This window comes from Ornithodoros turicata, chromosome 6 (genome assembly GCF_037126465.1).
Source record: "Ornithodoros turicata isolate Travis chromosome 6, ASM3712646v1, whole genome shotgun sequence".
In the NCBI taxonomy this organism is placed as follows: domain Eukaryota; kingdom Metazoa; phylum Arthropoda; class Arachnida; order Ixodida; family Argasidae; genus Ornithodoros; species Ornithodoros turicata.
Window position 1 is genome coordinate 50,676,891 of NC_088206.1, and position 20,943 is coordinate 50,697,833.

Here is a 20,943-nt window from a genome sequence, read left to right on the forward strand (position 1 = left end):
ACGTAGCCACTATTGGGTGGAGCTGCGACACACTATTGTTGTTTACGTCAACCGTAATTGTGAAGACGCATCGTCTCAGGCTCTCCAACATTGCATTTTGCGCGGACGCAGCCATTTTACCGAGGATGCCAGTGGTCTTCGTCGGTCCGCACATGCAGCACTTCGCTTAGTCATATTTTGGGAACATCTTTCGGAGTAGCGGTCACACGTGGTCACTAACGCTCTGCAGCTGGTTGTGCCCAACCGGAAAACCTGTGGAAAGGCACTTGGCACATATGAGGAACACGTGCAGGTATTTCTTCTGTTTGGAGAGCGCCATCACAGGAGACTAAGCTACTGTACGAGACTAGACTGATGATAGTACAATAGTGCGTCTTCTCAACAAACACGGACACAATGAAACACACAATCTGCCAGCAACCTCCAGCCATGGATGGTCATGCCACGAAACACGTATTATGGGCTGTCAAATTGTTCCGGAATATGTTTATGCAGCTTTTAAAGGAAAATGAGAGAAAAAAGCCCACAGCACAATTTTCCGGGAGATTGGAGGGCGCATCCCTACAATCGAGAGACTGAATGAAATTCAGGAGTCTCCCGGATAATCCGGGAGAGCTGGCAGGTGTGCAAGTACGATTATCCCCGGACTCGCTTGCGTAGCAGTTGAGCAATGCCATGCTAGCAATTTTTTAATACAACAGCAAACTTACCTGGTAGTGACTGCGAACTCATCATGGGCGAAATCATCACTGGGTTTAGCATATGGCTCCTGAAGCATCAGGGTCAGGTCCTCTGCCACTGCATTCAGCAGCTGCACATTAGACCAACAATGTCATGAGAATAATGCCACAAAGGTAATATTATTGCAGACTTTCAGATTTCAGATTTATTTGACAAAGACAATATTATACAAGAGGTTACAACATACATATAGGGGTCCCGAAAAAAGAAATTCAAGTACGAAGATGGGATAAATATCAAAGAAATGTGCTACAACATAATCACTGAATAACTGGGGGTTTACGTCGCGAGACAACTGAGATCATGAGCGACGCCACAGTGGTACAACGTAATCAAGTCATGGTGCTCTCTGTCTCTAGTGGGATGAAGCCGTTCCAACGGTGCAGCTCCCTCGGGTCTTTGATACAGAACATACTGTACGCCACACCACAAAAGGTATGAACGCAAACGTTGTTAATGGGGCACAGCAGCAATTGAGGACATAGCATGGGCGTACCGAAAGGGGGTAAGGGGGGGCATGCCCCCCCCCCCCCCCCCGGAGCTTCAAGGTCACTTGTGAAAATTATGCACTCTTTAGTCATAGATTGTCATGATTATTCTCAGATGTCATAATATCAAGCTCTGAACACCCGCACAGTCTGCAGCATCCATCTCCAGGAAAAGAGGTGGGGGCGATGCATGCTTTGCCCCCCCTTCCACCTTGGAGAAAATCCTGGTAATGCCCAAGGGGTATAGTAATTATTCAGGATGTCTACAAAATTTTCCTTGTTCTTCATAATGGGATCCTTCTGCCTTCTGGTATTATGCTTTCTTGAAAAATGGAAGCATAAGAATCAGGTTTTGTTTCAAGAGCTGTAAAGGGGGTCAGATGGGAAACAAAAGGAAGTGCTTCTTGCATTTGAGACGAACATAAGATGCTGAGCAGCTGTGCTGAACATGTCGGGATTAGCGTTCTCCACTACTCATGTTGGTGGCAGGATTTGTGCTTTGGCAAGGCCAATTTTGAGGTTTGTCAGGTTCTACCAAGTCTAACCCTGAGATGCAAGTCTCTAGTCATACCTTACTTGCATTCCTGTTACATGACAAATATTGTGCACGGATGCCCACGTGCCAAACAGTTCCACTGCTATGGCATGTCCCTTCTTCAAATCAATGTCCATGTTCGCTTAGGCTTTACTGTCACAAAAGGAAATGCCAAGCGTCCACAAAATGCGAGTCTAGAAATTAACTCCTTCTATGCTGCCACAGCAATCTGATTTTATCTCAACCCATACCCCTGAGTGTGAACTACTAAGCTTTTCACAGGTTATTAGTCAGGCTTCTTCTAGTTCGTAACACAAAGTCGACACATAGCCAGATGCAAAATCAGAGCAGCAAGAGGTGTGTAAACATTGTGCAATGAAACACGAACAGATGTAGCATTTTGACAACTATAACTGAAATGTAGGTTAGACACAAAATAAGAACTGGCTCATTATGACACACACAATGTGACAGTCGGCAGGCGACACTAAATTTTACCCCATGATCTCTCAACATCCACCGCCGGCCGCATCTCAAATGACGCCTCCGTAGGGCAGCTGCTATACCAGTCTTCAGTGTTACAACCTGCGACCGCAGAGTCCTTCGCTTCACAAATGACGAAAACGGGACAGTTTCCACGTCCCTCTCCAGCGCGTTTGGCGATGGTAGCAAAGCTACTTCCATAATTACTTTGATGAGACGAGCATACTCCGCACAGGTTTGCAATGAAGAGCACAACGATTTATGGGATATGATTTCTTCCTAGGAAATGTGGTAAAAACAGAACTTTTGGAAGCGTGTGTGTATATCCGTAGTCCCATGTCCGGATCATCCGGATATGTGTAGGTTCCGCAGCTCGAGCATGACGGAGGCGTCATCTCTTTTCCGAGAAGATTAGGGGTAAAACTATAAACTGTGACATACTTTAACACGCAAATGTGTTTGTGCTCTATTCACCCTCGACATAGGTTGCAGCGGAACCGATACCTTCTTCACGCCTGTTCCGCGTTTCGCACATGCGAAACAAACAGCACGACATATACTATAAATTACGGACAATTGTCTGGTCGTGTAATTTCTAGTCAGACATTTATGCCACATTGAAAAACAAATGTATCTTCATGATTTCATTCACGCTAACACGAAGGGGAATTCCGCAGCAGTTCCCCACTGTGACAACTGGGTTTTTAATGAAAATTGCGTTATTTTGCAGTCCGAAATCAGAAAATCAAACACTACCTTCTGCCAAGGCCGTCAAAACATTTTCTGAGCGCAAAATCAAAACACTCAACTAACTCAACCACCGTCGCCATTTCTCCCTTCTCTCTCCGCCCACCCCCTCCTCTCTATGAATGAAGAAGAGAAACACGTTGAGAAACACGTAGAGCACGAGGCAATGTAAAACAATTAGGGTGTTGTATATTTATTGTTGTATGAAACAAGAAGTGTTGCGTTTAATCACAGAGATTCCAAAGTGAAGTCCTATTAATGACGTCACATACAATGTATCCAATGTATATGCGCAACTGCGCATATACAACTGCGCAACTGCCTTTGGCATGTGTTTGGAGCGGTAAGGACTGTGGCGCAGTTCTTGTAAGTAGATTGTGCGTAAAGTATTACTCGTCAAAGTGCAGAACGTTTCACTGCGCCGTATATTAAGGTAGAAGAATGCTTCTAGACTGTGAACACGTGGCACCACTGACATCTACGTAGACACAAGGGTGTGATGACAAAGCCATGAAAACAAGGGCTACCATCGTCAAAGATGCGCGCCGCCTTCGGTCGGGATCGCTTTCACCACGGAAGTTTGAACACCTTACGAAAGAAAGTCCGTCGCCAAGATCCGCAAAATCCAACAAGCAGATCACTGTGAGAGCTGCAAACACGGCTGCTGGGCCGGAGCAGGGGAAGGCCTCAGCAGCAACAAAAGACCTGTTCCAAGAACACGAAAAGACTGACGAGATTGGTAGCTGTGCACCTCGTTGCGCTGTTGATGACAAGACCTCGGCTGTGTTGACAACAACATGCAAGGAAATGGTAAATGAAACGAGTATCACAATGACAGCTTCTAATGTGGCCGAGAACAAAACATCCTTGGTTTCGAGTCTCAATGAAGGTGACATGAACGCGGTGCAAACGAGCCAGCTTCTTTCACCCGCTACATTTTTTGATGATTCGTCCTCTCCTGTAGGCTGTGACACATTCTGGTTTACAGGGCTGCTTGGTTTTTGTAAGTCATTACTTTGCTCCAATGCATTTGCTCCACCACGATCCAAGCTACTATTTTCTGTACTTCCTTCATCTGTTACATTTTCTGATGGTTCATCCTCTCCTGCAGGCTGTGACACATTCTGGTTTACAGGGCTGCTTGGTTTCTGTATGTCATTACGTTGTTCCAAAACATGTTCCTCTTCATGATCCAAGGTGCTTCTTTCAGCTGCTGCATTTTTTTATGATTCATCTGCTTCTGCAGGCTGTGACACATTCTTGTTTACAGGGCTGCTTGGTTTCTGTATGTCATTACGTTGTTCCAAAACATGTTCCTCTTCGTGATCCAAGGTGCTTCTTTCAGCTGCTGCATTTTTTGATGATTCATCTGCTTCTGCAGGCTGTGATACATTCTTGTTTACAGGGCTGCTTGGTTTTTGTGTCTCATCACTTTGCTCCAAAGCATATACCACACCATGATCCAAGCCACTATTTTCTGTACTTCCTTCATCTGTTACATTTTCTAATGGTTCATCCTCTCCTGCAGGCTGTGACGGATTCTTGCTTACAGGGCCACTTGGTTTCTGTATGTCATTACGTTGTTCTAAAACATGTGCCTCTTCATGATCCATGTAGCTATATTCCGTACTTCCTTCACCCATTGCATTTTCAGATGGTTCATTCTCTCCAGATACATGCTTGTCATGGCTTACACTTGCTTCCGCTGACATGTTACCAGTTCCACATGCACCTGAAACAGCTTTCTGAATTTCAGAGCTACCACCTGCAAATTCAGCTTCAGTTTGCTGACTGGGACGGCTGCCTTCTTCTTCATCAATAACTTTTTCCATACTTTCTTCACTGTAACCAGGCTGTGAGTTGTCATCCTGATCTGAACTAGTCCTTGCTGGCTCCCTATGTGCTTTTCTTTTGGCCATCCTTGGTGATGCACTGAGGCTTGTCAACAGTCGCTTAGCACCAAGGACCTTGTTAGTGATTCTTAACTTCGACTTAGCTGGCTTTTTTAGCTTGATGCGGACTCCGCTACAGCTAGGTTCGCTGATGTCACTACACATTCCACCCATGTTGCCTGTTGTGATGCTTTGAGAAGTATTCACAGCTGAAACAATGGCATTAGGCTGCATAGCTAAGTCAGCAGTATTATTGTTGACATTATCAATCTGTTGAACAAGAGATAAACTGATGTTCTGAGGCTGGAACAACATAGAGGGGACAGATACAAACAAAGCCCTCTATGTTGTTCCAGCCTCAGAACATCAGTTTATCTCTTGTTCAACAGGTGCCGCTTGCGTCGATTTCCGTCGTATGAATGTGTGTATGAGTGAGCAAAAATGTAAGAGTGAAAGGAGGGTGAGTGAGAGTGAGTGGCTGGTTTGTCGTCCCTTCAGATGACGCACCCCGAAAGTCGCTGGAGAGGCGTGTTAGCTTAGCTCAATTGGTAGAGCCCTGGACCGGCAATCCAGAAGATGTGGGTTCGATCCCTACAGCTGGCTAACCTTTTCAGTGACTTTCATCTTTCATCATTATCAATCTGGCTCGTTTGCACCGCGTTCAGCCGGTTTGTCACCACATGTGACAGTATCCCGCTCTTCTGCTTGGTGGTGCGCCACTGAGTCACTATCCACTTCACATTTTTTGTTGTCTTTTCTTATTTCACCTTCGACTAGTGCGGCGCCAACAGAATTTGGAATTTCTCCTACGGCTCCGTTAGCAAGTTTGTCTTTCTCTTCGCAAACAACCGTACCTGCTGTCTGGGACACCTCATCGTCTGCAGGGCTGCTTTGTTCTTGTACATCGTTACCTTGTTCCAAAGCATGTACCACATCACGATCCAAGCTGCCATCTTCTGTACTTCCTATGTCTGTTATGTTTTCTGATGGTTCATCCTTTCCTACAGGCTGCGGTACATTGCTGTTTACAGACCCGTTTAGTGTTTGTATATCGTTACGTTGTTCCAAAATATGTGCCTCTTCACAATCCAAGCTGCTTCTTTCACCCGCTACATTGTTTGATGATTCGTCCTCTCCTGTAGGCTGTGACACGTTCTGGTTTACAGGGCTGCTTGGTTTTTGTAAGTCATTACTTTGCTCCAATGCATTTGCCCCACCACAATCCAAGCTACTATTTTCTGTACTTCCTTCATCTGTTACATTTTCTGATGATTCGTCCTCTCCTGCAGGCTGTGACATATTCTGGTTTACAGGGCTGCTTGGTTTCTGTATGTCATTATGTTGTTCCAAAACATGTTCCTCTTCATGATCCAAGGCGCTTCTTTCAGCTGCTGCATTTTTTGATGATTCATCTGCTTCTACAGGCTGTGACACATTCTTGTTTACAGGGCTGCTTGGTTTCTGTATGTCATTACTAGGGCCAGGATTTTTAGGCATTTGCCTAAAAATGCCTATAAATGCCTAAACTGAACATTTTCATGCATAAATGCCTTTTCCAAGTTTCGTGCCTAGAATTGCCTATTCGAGGCAATTTGGGACTGGACCTTCTTACTTCCATGTTATATATCACGGCGGAACGCGAGGTTTTGTCCCCTTCCAACACACATTTATTCTCGTCGCAACCTTGACGACTATATAGGGCAACCATCGCGTCACAAAGCCTGAAAATACGTTGACCCCTCCGATAGCCATCTTTTCTGCACTCCTGTGACTCATCGACCCTTCTTAAGAGGGATACGTTGACCCCCTCGATAGCCTCCTACCGTGGGCCTCTGTGACTCACGGACAGGTAACCTCCTTAACAGAAACTCGTGTGAGGCTAGCTTTTTGTGTGTCCTGTCGTAGAGTAGAGTTAGTTAACAAGGCTGCTCACTGCATCGGTTGGTTGCCATCAGTACAACGCAGTGAACCGAAAATTTCTCCTGCCTGTCGACGAACATGAAAAAGCTAGAAACAGTTGGCATTTCTTTGAATGAATCTCTAAAGATCCTACAACGTGTCCGCTCGGCGCTCCAATACCTGGAAGAGAAAGGCTCCAGAGCCACCACGAAGATGGAGGCACTCATTCAAAAGAATCGGACACTTTCCACACTGCTGAAGATTGGAGAGATCCTAAATGGCGAGGACACACCGACGAGATTTCATGTTTCAAGTTTGCACCTGTGACGTCATGTGACGTGGAAAGAAGCTTCTCCCGCTACAAGGCCCTATTTAGAGCAAACAGATCAAGTTTCAAGTTCGCAAACTTGATCAAGTTTCAAGTTTGCAAACTTGAGAACGACTTTCATTGTGCCATGCTACGAGAATAGTGAAGAAATGAGTCAATAGAATCTTACAATGTTATTGTGCCTATATTTGCCTATTTCGCTGTTTTTAGGGCCTAAATGCCTGCCTATCTCGCACTTTTTTAGTGCCTAAAAATCCTGGCCCTAGTCATTACGTTGTTCCAAAACATGTTCCTCTTCATGATCCAAGGTGCTTCTTTCAGCTGCTGCATTTTTTGATGATTCATCTGCTTCTGCAGGCTGTGACACATTCTTGTTTACAGGGCTGCTTGATTTCTCTATGTCATTACATTGTTCCAAAACATGTTCCTCTTCATGATCCAAGGTGCTTTCTGCAAGCTTGTGTGGTGACAAACCGGCTGTTGGTATGGAACCACAAGAAAAGATGCAAGTGGCTCCGATAGAAGCAACCTTGGAACAAGCAGGTACGTCTTCACAAGGACGAAAGAGAAAACGACCCCGAAGGAAAACTTCAAGGAAAAATAACCAGAGCACCACAACTGTCCTTCCGAGCAACGAATTAGGCTCCAGCAGCGACAACAAAAGGCAAAAGGCTGACCAAAGGAAGGTAGCCGCGAAAAGGGTTCTACCTGCGCATCAGTGTTCACTTGTGCAAGCGTCCCTAGACAATTTTGTGGCAAGAAAGCCCGATGATGAATCTTCAGACAGCAACGCAATGTCTTGGCAGGCAGACTCCGAAGACGAAACGTCGGGTTCTCGATCATCGCAGGATGTCCTACCACTAGCAAAGAAGAAGTGCAGACTTGCCAATAAACGGAAACTTTCACGGAGCTTGGTGGAGCGTCGTGACGTGGCCACTCAATGTGTAACTGAAGACCAAACCACCAATATTTGGTTCGAGTTTTATGATGCAGAACCCAAAGAACGCACTAAAATGATCAAGAGAAACCATTTTACGCAAACAAATGCTCGCATGATTGCGACACTGGACTACAAGAAATGTGAAGCGCATCCAAAAAGAACAAAGAAATACCACTGCGGGGTGGCAGCATGTCCATTCAAGGGCATGCCGAGTGAAATAATCGCGCACGTCAAAGCGAGGCATTCCAATTACAAAGAGCTGGTATGCAAATGCTGTAAGAAAAGACACGAGTCCCTCGCCCTTTTTGTTTGTCACCTTGGGAGTAAAAGTTGCAACGGAGGAACGATGGAAGAAGACGAGGATGCCGACGAGGGAGGATCGTCTTCTGGAGGAGAAGACGTTGTGGAAGTGGGTTCAGATGACGGCGAGGTTCCCGAGACCATTGCTTCTAGACCAGCAGATGTGGAAAAGTTGGGACAGGATCCTGCACCAGTGGTTAAGTCACCCGCTGTTGTTTCAAGGCACATTTTAGTAGTGCTGTCTGAGGAGTTCATGTTTATACGTGGGACTTTGCTCCCACAGAGTATACCTTTGTTGTCGCTGGGAGAGGTTGCCGAGCAACTAAAGGCAGGTGTGACATATTCAAGATGCTTACTACAGTTAAGCCCAACAGTAGATGTCAGCTTTTTGTGTACCCCTCACCATGGCTGCATCAAAATGGGTCTACTCAGATCACATCCACATGCAATCTATCGTAAGATGGCACCATATTTGGACACTGGTAAGAAAGCAACACTGTCGTCACTCCTGCAACACGTGCATGGGCAGCTCGGCTACGTCACGCGGGCTATAATAAAAGCGCTTGTGCTTTCTGCCAGAGGCTCTGCACTCGTAACCAAAGGTATGACGTGCTTTCTTCAGTCTTTGATACATGTGTGCGTCGTGCAACCAGGCATGATTGCCATGCAGTTGTGATCATAGTCTTGTGTAACTGCAGGTTTTTCTCTTCCAGGGATCTGCGCACCTTCTGACACACTTTCTGTGTCAGAACCCGTCGAGCTTGAGTCGGAAATCAACACGGTTGTGTCCGTATCACCACGAATTGCATCTCCAGAACTACAGCAGACTAGGTCAGCTGAAACAGCTGGACAGGTTTTGTCCGAACCAGTTGCATGTGAACCTGTTGTACCAAGTACTGCGAGTGAACCAGGGTTCCCTTCACTGTTACTTCAGACCCCAAGTGAAACGTCACTCGTGATTCCCATGGTGGTTGATCAGGATGTGCAGTCATGTGTCCTAATGACTCCAACAAAAGAACTCAACAAGATGCTGCAGCCTGTTGTCAAGGAGATCTCTCCCAGTGTGAGTTCACTACGTGCACAAAACTCAAACTTTTTGCAGCGACATGATGGTGGTGGAAAGTTCCCAAAGTTGGTTCCAAAGATTTGGTCTCCTTATACTATGCGTTCAGTCATCCACAAACTTGAAGGGGGCAAAGTTCGGGGACAAAAGCTGCCGTTGCCTCTCATAGTGAAAAACAAAGTTGCTGTCACAGATCAGTTGGGTACACTGGCTCATCGTAGTCCTGTACCACGGCTACTGTTCAATATTAGACCATTTTCATCTCCAGTAACTGCTGGAATCATGATCAACAGATATCCAACCACAACTTTAATATCTCCTGGGTACCTCATCAAAGGTGCACCAACCCCGGCGCCAATATCTACTGGATACATTTTCAGTGGTACACCACCCTCAGCTCCAGTTCCTGTTCGATCCATGAGCTGTATTGCTACACTTTCAACTTCAGCATGTGTTGGGTCTGTCAACATAGTTACAACACCTTCAACTTCAACGTCTTCTAAATCTGTCAGCTCTAGTGCAACACCCTCAGCTCCAGTGTCTGCTAAATCCATCAGCTGTATTACACCACTTCCAACTTCAGCATCCACTGCATCCAGCAGCTGCATTACAACAGCCTCAACTTCAGCATCTACTATATCCAGCAGCTGCATTACAACACCAAGTTCAAGCAATCCGTCAGAAGCGGTACCTGTCCAACGACCAAACATTTTGGTGATGGGTGCGGAGGCACCTTTAAGTGATGATGCACCTGTAAGCCTTCACCAAGCTGACGCTGATGCCACACACAAAAGAATACAACAACAGAGGGGTCTGCAAGGCGTGAGTAAACCCAGTCATACATCAGTTAAGTGCCAAGATATGCTTATTAAAGAACAAAAGAGCAACCCAAGCATTCCCGAAACACAGGGTGTCACCACCACAAAGACACCTTCTCAGTCTGGCACAGCTTCAATGAGCATGTTGAAGTACAAGTATGTATTCCAGTCAGCCCTGGAACGTGCCATGCGGTGCTCTGAAACACAGGTGAAAGAGCATGACTCAAGGAGTAAGCATGAAACCTTAAGTAGAGATATTTCAGAAGTCCCAAAACCAAGTGCAGCTGCATCGTGCATTGTTACTGATGTGTTTCTCTGCGAGTGCGGTTTCCAAGCTGTCTCCAAGACAACGCTAGAGGAGCACATCCGTGTTAACCACGTTGGAGAACACCACGGCTGTCGCATTTGTTCGCTTCGCTTTCCAGAACTGAAACAGCTAGAGCAACACTTCTTGCAGCATGTAAAAATTGTGTCAACGCAGTGGGAGGCTGTCAACAGCCAAAAAGCGTCACCCGATGTTTCAAGAAACAGTAAAGATGCAGAACGCTCTGCTCCAGCTTCTGGAAGCAACAGCTCATATCAGAAAACCACTGCTGAGGTTGCAGAAGTAAGAAAAACTGAGCTAGTCCGTCCTGCATGTGCCCCATCTCCTTCTCTCCTTGAAGCTTTAGACACACAAGAACCGAAAGATTCTTGCAGACAGTTTCAAAGCAGTACGAGTGGGCACAAAGAATCCACAAAACCACCACCTCTGTTAAAAAGGCCCAATGACCATGGTGTTGTAAAGAGAGAACTTTCGCCACACACTGTACATGTTATAGACATCTCGTCCGACTCTTCAGACGAGGAGACCTCTGGAGCCGAGCTCCTTAAAAGCACTGTGAAGGAGAAGCCCTTCTGTGCCAATCTTCGTCCAGGTCTTGTTGGACCCGAAGCACTTAAACCTTTCTTTAAATGCGTAATTGAAGATTGCACATTCACTGCCACTGAGGTGAAGGAGTTTGCGATTCACCTTGCATCCCATCCTACTTCAGATTTGAGTGGTCTCCGGTGCATCTATTGTGGGCAGAAGTTTGACGTCATCAATGAAATGGTGTCGCACATGGCCTCAAAACATGGCAGGCGTGTCTACCAGTGTGGCTGGTGTGTGTACCGAGCAGCGGCTCGGCCTCTGCTCATGCTGCACTTGCGCTTCTCGCATGATGGTTGTGAGCCTGTACTCTATAAGTGTGACCAACTGGATTATAGTGTGGATCCAGCACCGGAACCAATCAAGCCTGCAGACTATCGCTGTAGTGTGAAAAACTGCAAGTTCAGCTGTTTCAGCTCTCAACGGTTCGCACATCACTACAAGAGACATCACAGTGATGCAGTGGTGTTTCATTGCCCAAACTGTGATAGTGAGCTCAGATCAAGAGACAGCCTTATTGAGCATTTAGTGGTGCATGGCTTGAACACGGTGCAGTGTGTCTATTGTCTGTGTGGAACGAAAACTTTCCAAGAGATGCTGAAACATATATGTGACAACCACGCAGACTGTGAACTCAACTTCCTCATCCGGACACAGCAAGAGCGGACCAACTACAAGGAATTCATTAGTGATGCCAGCAAGCGAGCAATATTTTTTCCAGACGTGGTAAGTCCGCAAGCGGAAGTACTGAAAGGGGCTGACACCAGTCCAGCACTGGTTAAAGAAACAGGGTCTGCAAAGCCTTGTCCATTCTGTGAAAAACATGTCTCGAGCTTATCTGACATTATGCACCATTGTGCAGATGAGCACAAGATAGAGCTTTCTATTTCCATCATACTGGACTTGCTCCTAAAAAAGACAAAGTTGGGAGCTCCTGTCCACTTGGGCTGTCAGTTCTGCTCCTTTAAAGGCACTGACCCTGATGACCTGAAGGCCCATATATACCAAGAATTTTCGCATGTGCCAAAGTCTGCAAACGATGCAGAGGAGTGCAGCTCACAGCACAATCTTGGTTTTGAAGAGTGGGTACAGAAGTTAGTAGATGACAGCCTAAAAATTCCAGAGAAGCTCACAAAGCCTTACGGATGTGTGCAGTGCAAAGAAAATTTCCATAGTAGTGATGATCTGCGTGTCCATCTGTACTCACACAAGAAGTACTTCCCACATCACTGTGGTGTATGTGCAGAATCTTTCACAACTGAAGATGAAGCTACAGAACACCAGCGGGAGCAGCATAAAATGGAAACTTCTTTCCTGGTACAAGAGGTTAGGTTAGCCAATGTTGAACAAGTAATAGATGAAGCCATTGAGGTTCAAATCAACATGATTCAAGAGCGGATGCAAAACTCCAAATCCAAACATTGTATCTGGGATGACTGCACGTACCATTCCTCTGAGAGAGTAACTCTGCTGAGACATATGAATAATGTACACCTGACAAAACATTGCACGTGTTCCTTGTGCAGCTTTGCTTCCTACAGTGAAAAGGTCATGAACTGGCACAGCAAAAGCCACCTCTGCACGAGTGGTGGCAATCCACAAACTCCACCTCCTGCTGAGGTTCTCGTAGAGGCTACTGTGCACAGCACCCCAACTCCTAAGCCACGTGGTTCATTCAAGTGTGGCTACTGCAAGTTCCGAGGAGACTCATCCATTGCCATACGTGAACATGCTGCCATAGCTCATCGTGGTTTGCCCGTCAAGTTGGTTGTGCCACCACGACCCATGAACGATGTTCTCGTACCAGTGCTTAATTATTCTGTTGACCCTCAACCCAGAGCTGCACCACAAACACAGGATAGCAGACGGCTTACTCCTTCAGGTGCACCAGCAAAGCCGGCGTCTGTTTCTTCCACAGGCGCTCGTTCTGAGCATATGCGAGGCAAGCCTTTGCGCTGCAACAAGTGCTCCTTTCTTGCACCCTCTGAAAGGATATTAACGATCCATCGCTCAAATCTGCACGAATCTGACTCGGATGAGTCTGAGCAGTCCCATTCTGATGAGGAAGTTGTGCCGACACGGAACCTTTCGGGAAATCTCTCCACGTCAAGTCGAGCTGTGCACACAGATGATGCGGGTGTCTCATCGACAACATTGGGATTTGCAGAAAAGGTGCCCAAAAAGATGGCAGCAGTTTCCAACCAAATGCCATCAAAACTCCCTCCGAAGAGCAAGAACGTTTCACCAGCCCTTGCAAGCTTGGGACCCAGCTCCAGCAGCGTGAAAAAGAGTATGGCACTTACTCATAAGTGCACCATTTGCCAGATGGAATTTTTAAGCCGTAATAACCTGTGCAGTCACCTTAAAGTTAAGCATCACTACTACGCTCTATGTGACTACTGCGAAAAAGGACTTATGAATAGGAAACAAGTAGCTGGTCACTCTGAAAAAGTACATCCTTTGCTTCCAATCAAGTACTGCATAATCACAAGGGACGGTTTGTGCTCATCGCCTCGTGAGGATCCAGACGCAGATGGTACAAAGGTCGCATCACACAAAGGACCTGAGGGCTTTTCATGGTACAGGAAGCCAGTAGAACCGATTGACTTGGACAAAACTTTTGTCTTGGCAACGGTGCCAGATTTAGGTACGCCGATGCGATTCTGCGCAAGTACGTTCTTTGCCATACACAAACGTAGGCCAGTGCTTCGCATCAAAGACTTTACGAAGCTTTTTTAGATTTCTTTACTTGAACGTGCTTGGTTGAAAGTGAAAGCATGCGAGTCCAAATGCTGTCATCTATTTTTTATTGTTTTGTACTTCATTGCTATGAAAACAAGGGTGATCTATGAATGATGTTGATTTCCTTATTAGACACTCGTAATAAACGGAATTGTTGAACTTATTATTAAACTTGCACTGGAGTCAGAGACACTTGCCTGTATGTTTCACAAAGGGATACTTGTGAACTAATGCAATTCATCAAGTCTGGGGTGATTTAGTTCTGCCAAAACTGAGACTGGCTGAACCAAAGTGGGACTTTGTCTGCACAAAAGTGTCGGAAGAGCCTGCCACTACTCAGGTCTAGGTGCTGGAGGGCCCAGTTCCCTTCCATCCCTCACACTTTATATGTGCCCCCTCATTGAACTTTAGAGGGGCACTAAAGTGCACAAAATTATCCTGTCCTACTTAAGAAGGCCGATAGTGCAGAACTGTCTCTCATTGATATCCTCAAACTATTTGTCAAATCATCATGGGAGATCGTTTTGAGGAGACCTCTCCTCATTGTTGTGCTTCTGGAGAAGGAGAGGGAAAGGGATCAAATCTTTGATCTTCAGTACTCCTTTAGCAATGATGCAAGCTGTGCCAGCCCTTCTGAGGATGCAGATCTTGAAAGTCAAAACCAAGGCTACAGCCATATTGGAGGTGCATGGAAATAACTTGAATGCGGTAAAATGAAGCATACTACACACAGCTCTCCTCCAATGAAGGGCCTTCCCTCAGATGTTTGTGATAGTGTAACGTAAAAAAGCGAAAGATTACTCTGAAGCAGTGGTTTACCCAGAATTTCGTCCTTGCAAGGGGGTGTATTTACATGCTTTTGACAAAATATTGTGCAATCTCACAAATTTTAGGGGGTCTCCTCCAGATTATTGGGGGGGGGGGGGGGGGTGTGGATAAATCACCGCTCTGCAGCAGTCTGCGGAAGCCATTGTTGCTAATGCGCCATAAAAATACTATTCAGCAGCAACAGTCTGCGGAACTGTCGGGGTCCTGACACACATATTTGCTCGTTCCAGATCTGTGCTTGTGCCCGTGGCGGCATTTATGTCTGTAGCAAATTTCCCACTTCCCCCGGTGGCGATAAGTAGAGACCGGCCCTGACTCACTCTCACATTACTATTGCACATTATTTTTAAGAGTGTACATGGTACCAGTTATGAGAGCCGTATGCGGTTAAAGGAGCAATGACGTGACATTTAACGTCGCTCGTAATCAATCCTGCCTCGTCTGTCAAGCTGTCCACCAGGAGTCACCATGCAAAATATTTTCGTTCTGCTGTGCGTTATAGCTGTGCAATTGAATTTACAATTTACGCCTCCCCCCCCCCCCCCCCCAAAAAAAAAAAAAAGTCTGCCAATAGATTGCATTTCCCTCTCTCCCCTACCCTACTACGCGCTCCGACAAAGAAACCGCTCCCCCCCCCCCAAGCCGAGGGTCTGTATATCCGCCCCTGCTCTATTCGGACATTTTCGCTGGGAACGGTCAAGTTCGGATAAACGGGAGTTGACTTGATTGTAGTTATGTACGAAAGGGTAAGCTCACGAACCCATACAAAGGACCGTATTACATCCGCAACAGGATCCAAGACGATTACGTCGTTGGAAATCACGACAACACCTTCCTCAGAAGAGCTCACGCGGATCAACTAAAGAAATATGTACCTTCCCAACCACAAATAACTAATAGACCTTTTTAGAAAAACAAGCGCCACCTGTCACACTTCCAGGTAGGGAGGGGACTGCCTCCATAGGTAGCTCTCCTGCTTGATGACAGTACACATCTGTGACACACAAGGGCTCATGGGAACTTCGAGCGTCTTACAGCATTACGAGACGGCCAGACGCGGAGGTAGAAGAAAAACAACAACATTCCCGGTGTGCACAGCAGCAGCATATCAGCCAGGATAAACCATAACCGAATCAGACGACAGAGCAGTTCCCTCAAAGTTCCCGTGCTGCTTTGCGCCGCGCGCTTGAAGGCGCGCGCATCTTTTTAAAATTGAAGTCCATGGAACGATTCAGGGACTTTATTTCAAATCGTCTATTAGGCTCCGAGCCGGAGCCTCTGTGGGGATGGATGGTGTAACCGGTGGGCAGGGAAAGGCGAGGAGGAAGAGGGGATGAGGAGAAAGAAGTTGGAAACAACAACTTTATTTTTGACCTTGGAGAGTGGGGAGTTTCATCGCCACAGGCGATACTCTACCCCATTGCTGGTGGGAATGTGGGGAATATAATAACGAGCCCCTTCACAATAACGATCGAAGTCCGATGGTGTCCAGAAATGTCAGAGAGCTTTGAGCGCAGAGCGTTGCTGGGCTGGATTGGGCCAGGGACCAAGCAATTTCGATAGGGAGAAGGGGCGAGAGTCCAGCTGACGAAGAGACTCGGAGAGTGTGGTTCGGGAAGGTTGGTAGTGAGGGCAGTGAAGAAGAATATGCTCCAGATCCTCAAGAGCACCACAGTGGCAGCAGGTGGGAGAGTCAACTTGTCTCAAGCGGTAATGCCACTGAGCTGTAAAGGCCACATCGAGGTGCATTCGGTGGATTAATGCAGCATCTTGACGAGAGGTGTTCCGTGGCATGCGGAAAGCGAGCGTTGGATCAACTCTGCTCAACATAGAGGGGGGAAGAATGTCGGTTGTCCGTTGGCGGGAAGCCAGGGGTGTCACTAGGCGTCGCAGAATTGAACGGCGGTCTCCTCTCAGCAGAACAATACTGGTGCGTTTCCGATACGAGAGTGCTGCTTCTGTGGCGCTGTCGGCCTGCTCGTTCCCCACGACATCACAATGGGCTGGAACCCACTGGAGAACTAGCCTGTGGCCTGCGGCGTAGATAGTGTGGTAAGCCATTAACACATCTGTGACTAGGGGTGCGGATGGGCCTCGTATGCCGGAATTTTCAATTGCTTGAAGTGCAGATTTGGAGTCTGTAAAGACTGCCCATTCTCGGGGTGTAAAATCAGCGATGTGTTGTAGAAAGAAAAGGATGGCATAGAGTTCCGCAGCTGTGGAGGAGGTGTGAAAGGCGTCTTCCGTGCACTACGCCTTCGGATGGTATGACGAATGCTGAGGCGGACTTGTTGTTTCGGGATGCGCCATCGGTATATGCTGCCGTAAACGTAGAAAACTTCTCGTCTACCAGAGCATGAAAATGAGCTCGGAGGACTTGAGGGGGGACCTGATCTCTTCTTTCCAGAAGGTTTGGGAGGCGTACAAAAGTGGGCACCGGTAGAGACCAGGGGGCTTCCGGCGGTATAATGTCCTTAGTTATGAAGCCAGTGAGAGTCTGGCGTGCGCTACTCGATAGAAGTCGCTTTCAGGGCGGTATCGAATTTTCCTGAGGAGCGGGTGGCGGGGAATGTGAGCACGCAAACGGAGGTAGTGCCGAGCCGTTTCACGTTCACGGAGAACCTCAATCGGGAGCTCACCAGCTTCAGCAAGTACTTGCCGTGTTTCAGCCATTCTTGGAACTCCGAGGCATCGACGAAGGCTCCGAGCAAACAGGGACCGAAGTGTATTTAATGAAGTTGTTGATATCGTGTGCAGAAGGAAGGCTGTAAAGCACAGTCGCCCTCACCAATGCCGCGTGAACCGCGAGCATGGAACGCTGATCACAGCCCCATCCTGAGCCAGAAAGATGTTGAATTGCGGGGAGCCATCGCTGCACTTTAGTTTCAAGGTGTTTAATGTGCCGAGCCCAGCGCAAGTGCGGTGAAAGCGTACCGGTTCAAGCTTCTTTGTACCAAGCCAAAGAGGGAAATTGGCCATAGCTTTGCGCGTGAAAGGGAGCTCGACACACTTTTCGGGTGAAAGGTCCATCCCAAGGTGCGTGAGGTACGTATGGATATTGTTTAAAGCGAGCTGCAGGCGGCGCTGGAGAGCTCTGCGTGATTTTCCTACTGTCCAAAGGGCGACGTCATCTGCATACACGGAAAACGACACTTTGCGAGGAATTACTGATTGTCATGCTGAACGAGGCCGTAAGGCCTGGTGTCCCCTCCCAGTACAGCGTACCCGGAAGCTCGGTCGGGCAACATTGGAGAGACGACTCTCGAAGATACTACAAACGAACATGGCGGTGCTATGCCGTTGTGCTGCCGCTACTCATATGTATCACTCAACATTCCATTAAAGTTGTGCCTTATCGTTCTCATGGTCTGCCGAAGCTCACATATGCCGCGTTTCTGGGAATGTTCTCAGCCCGACACTCTTTAACGTGGTGATGGCCGGCCTACACGCCGGATTTCTTAAAGTTGGCTTGACCGGCGTACTCGCTGCCCTCCATTGAAGCAATGCATTCCACCTGGATTTGTTAGAATATCTGTTGACGCTGAGCTTTAGAAAGAAAAGCCCACACATGGGTGTTGCTGTGAGAGGCCCATCGATGGTGTACTAGTGGAATGGAAGCGCAAGAGCGTCGCAGTTTTGTTCCTGGAGGACTTATTTGCGCCGTGTTGGCTTCATGGCAGAATGCACTGGTGCGCTATTTTTGTTGTACTTGGCTAAAACAGTGGGTTCTCCAGAAAAAGCACAGCTAGGACATGAAAGTTGAATTTGTCTTGTACGCTTTGCAACTTTGTGCGCTGTTGTGGGACGCTGCAATTTTGTTCCCACGACAAAAGAAGTATTGACAAGGTCGGTGTTGCTTGCGAAGCCTCTGTACCTTCATTCGTGGAGGGTGGAGGTACAGGTAGCGTTGGCTCAGTGGTAAAGATGTGGGTCACTGCTTTCGGGGGCCGTGGTTCGGTCCGCAGTGAGCTCGGTTTCGTTTGTTTGTTCTTCTTTCCTTTTTTTTTTTTTTTAGAGGTAGTTAAACAGAGGTAGGTATGAGAGTAACGGCAGGGCGAGAGCGTCAGAGTTTTGGCTTAATAATGCCGTACTGGACCTATGCCACACTGCATGGCGTTCAGTTTGATTTAGTTGCCCTAATGCTGTGTGATCGCCTGTGCAGTTAATATGTGAATAGTAGACGACTTCCCCTTGCACTCCCACTTACTTCACCACTACACGAATCCCCGTTTTGCACAATACCACGCGCGTTTGTTGTAATGTAGATTATTGTCAATCATTTAAAATAAATTTTGGACTTGTGGCATAAACGCCCTTTCTTGACTGTAAACTCCAGGTCGATGTGACAACGGAATTAATTATGTGGGTCAACTTTGACGCGCTCTAATGGTAAGGGTATTTAAGATGAACGAATTACCACGCGTGTTTGTTGTAGCGTGGATACATGATACATTTACCATAAATTTCGGACCTGTAACGAATGCAAACATCTCAGGGAAAAGAGCTGTAGCTTAAACGTCCTTGTCCCTGTCAAGGTGGAACTCATCAAATTTTCATGGATAGAGGTCGACCTGACACGGAATCGTCACGCGGGTACACTTTAACGCGCTATAATGGGGAAACTAATTGAAATGCACAAAGTGCCACGCGTGTTTGTTGTAGTGTAGATGCTTGTCCATCATTTAGCATAAATTTGAAAGATGTGGCTTAAACGTCCTTCGTTCCTTGTCAAGGTGGAACTGATCAAATTTTCACTGATAGAGGTCGACCTGACACGGAATCGTCACGCGGATACATTTTAACGCGCTATAAGGGCGAAATTAATAGAAACGCATAAAGTGCCACGCGTGTTTGTTGTAGTGTAGATGCCTGTCCATCATTTACCATAAATTTGAAAGATGTGGCTTAAACGTCCTTTTCCTTGTCAAGGTGGAACTGATCAAATTTTCATTGATAGAGGTCGACATGACACGGAATCGTCACGCGGGTACACTTGAACGCTTTATAATGGCGAAATTAATAGAAACGCATAAAGTGCCACGCGTGTTTGTTGTAGTGTAGATGCTTGTCCATCATTTACCATAAATTTGAAAGATGTGGCTTAAACGTCCTTCGTTCCTTGTCAAGGTGGAACTGATCAAATTTTCACTGATAGAGGTCGACCTGACACGGAATCGTCACGCGGATACATTTTAACGCGCTATAAGGGCGAAATTAATAGAAACGCATAAAGTGCCACGCGTGTTTGTTGTAGTGTAGATGCTTGTCCATCATTTACCATAAATTTGAAAGATGTGGCTTAAACGTCCTTCGTTCCTTGTCAAGGTGGAACTGATCAAATTTTCACTGATAGAGGTCGACCTGACACGGAATCGTCACGCGGATACATTTTAACGCGCTATAAGGGCGAAATTAATAGAAACGCATAAAGTGCCACGCGTGTTTGTTGTAGTGTAGATGCCTGTCCATCATTTACCATAAATTTGAAAGATGTGGCTTAAACGTCCTTCGTTCCTTGTCAAGGTGGAACTGATCAAATTTTCATTGATAGAGGTCGACATGACACGGAATCGTCACGCGGGTACACTTGAACGCTTTATAATGGCGAAATTAATAGAAACGCATAAAGTGCCACGCGTGTTTGTTGTAGTGTAGATGCTTGTCCATCATTTACCATAAATTTGAAAGATGTGGCTTAAACGTCCTTCGTTCCTTGTCAAGGTGGAACTGATCAAATTTTCACTGATAGAGGTCGACCTGACACGGAATCGTCACGCGGATACATTTTAACGCGCTATAAGGGCGAAATTAATAGAAACGCATAAAGTGCCACGCGTGTTTGTTGTAGTGTAGATGCCTGTCCATCATTTACCATAAATTTGAAAGATGTGGCTTAAACGTCCTTCGTTCCTTGTCAAGGTGGAACTGATCAAATTTTCATTGATAGAGGTCGACATGACACGGAATCGTCACGCGGGTACACTTGAACGCTTTATAATGGCGAAATTAATAGAAACGCATAAAGTGCCACGCGTGTTTGTTGTAGTGTAGATGCTTGTCCATCATTTACCATAAATTTGAAAGATGTGGCTTAAACGTCCTTCGTTCCTTGTCAAGGTGGAACTGATCAAATTTTCACTGATAGAGTCGACCTGACACGGAATCGTCACGCGGATACATTTTAACGCGCTATAAGGGCGAAATTAATAGAAACGCATAAAGTGCCACG

The 20,943-nt window shown here is 46.6% G+C and overlaps 2 protein-coding genes across 4 annotated transcripts in view; one reads left to right on the forward strand and one right to left on the reverse strand.

Annotated features, from left to right (window-relative positions):
- The window catches only part of LOC135396670 (protein sprint-like), a 92,999-nt gene that overhangs the window by 35,309 nt on the left and 36,747 nt on the right, over positions 1–20,943 (reverse strand). For 2 of the 3 annotated variants that reach the window (XM_064627767.1, XM_064627769.1), the window contains exon 2: positions 711–811. In XM_064627767.1, the coding sequence (XP_064483837.1) occupies positions 711–811 (101 nt within the window). Of the gene's footprint in view, positions 1–710; positions 812–3,003; positions 3,092–20,943 lie in introns of those variants that run through there. The other variant, XM_064627768.1, reaches the window with a different exon arrangement.
- Positions 3,293–14,074, forward strand: LOC135396669 (uncharacterized). The gene is made up of 3 exons (XM_064627766.1): positions 3,293–3,804; positions 7,557–8,955; positions 9,067–14,074. Exons 1-3 carry the CDS (start codon positions 3,505–3,507, stop codon positions 13,881–13,883), a joined length of 6,516 nt encoding a protein of 2,171 aa, XP_064483836.1. The 5' UTR covers positions 3,293–3,504; the 3' UTR covers positions 13,884–14,074.

Coding starts and splice junctions, on each gene's coding strand:
- LOC135396669 (XM_064627766.1), top strand. CDS start 3,505: ATGAAAACAAGGGCTACCATCGTCAAAGATGCGCGCCGCCTTCGGTCG. Junction 3,805..7,556: donor CAACAACATGCAAGGAAATG/GTAAATGAAACG, acceptor TCATGATCCAAG/GTGCTTTCTGCAAGCTTGTG. Junction 8,956..9,066: donor CTCTGCACTCGTAACCAAAG/GTATGACGTGCT, acceptor TTTCTCTTCCAG/GGATCTGCGCACCTTCTGAC.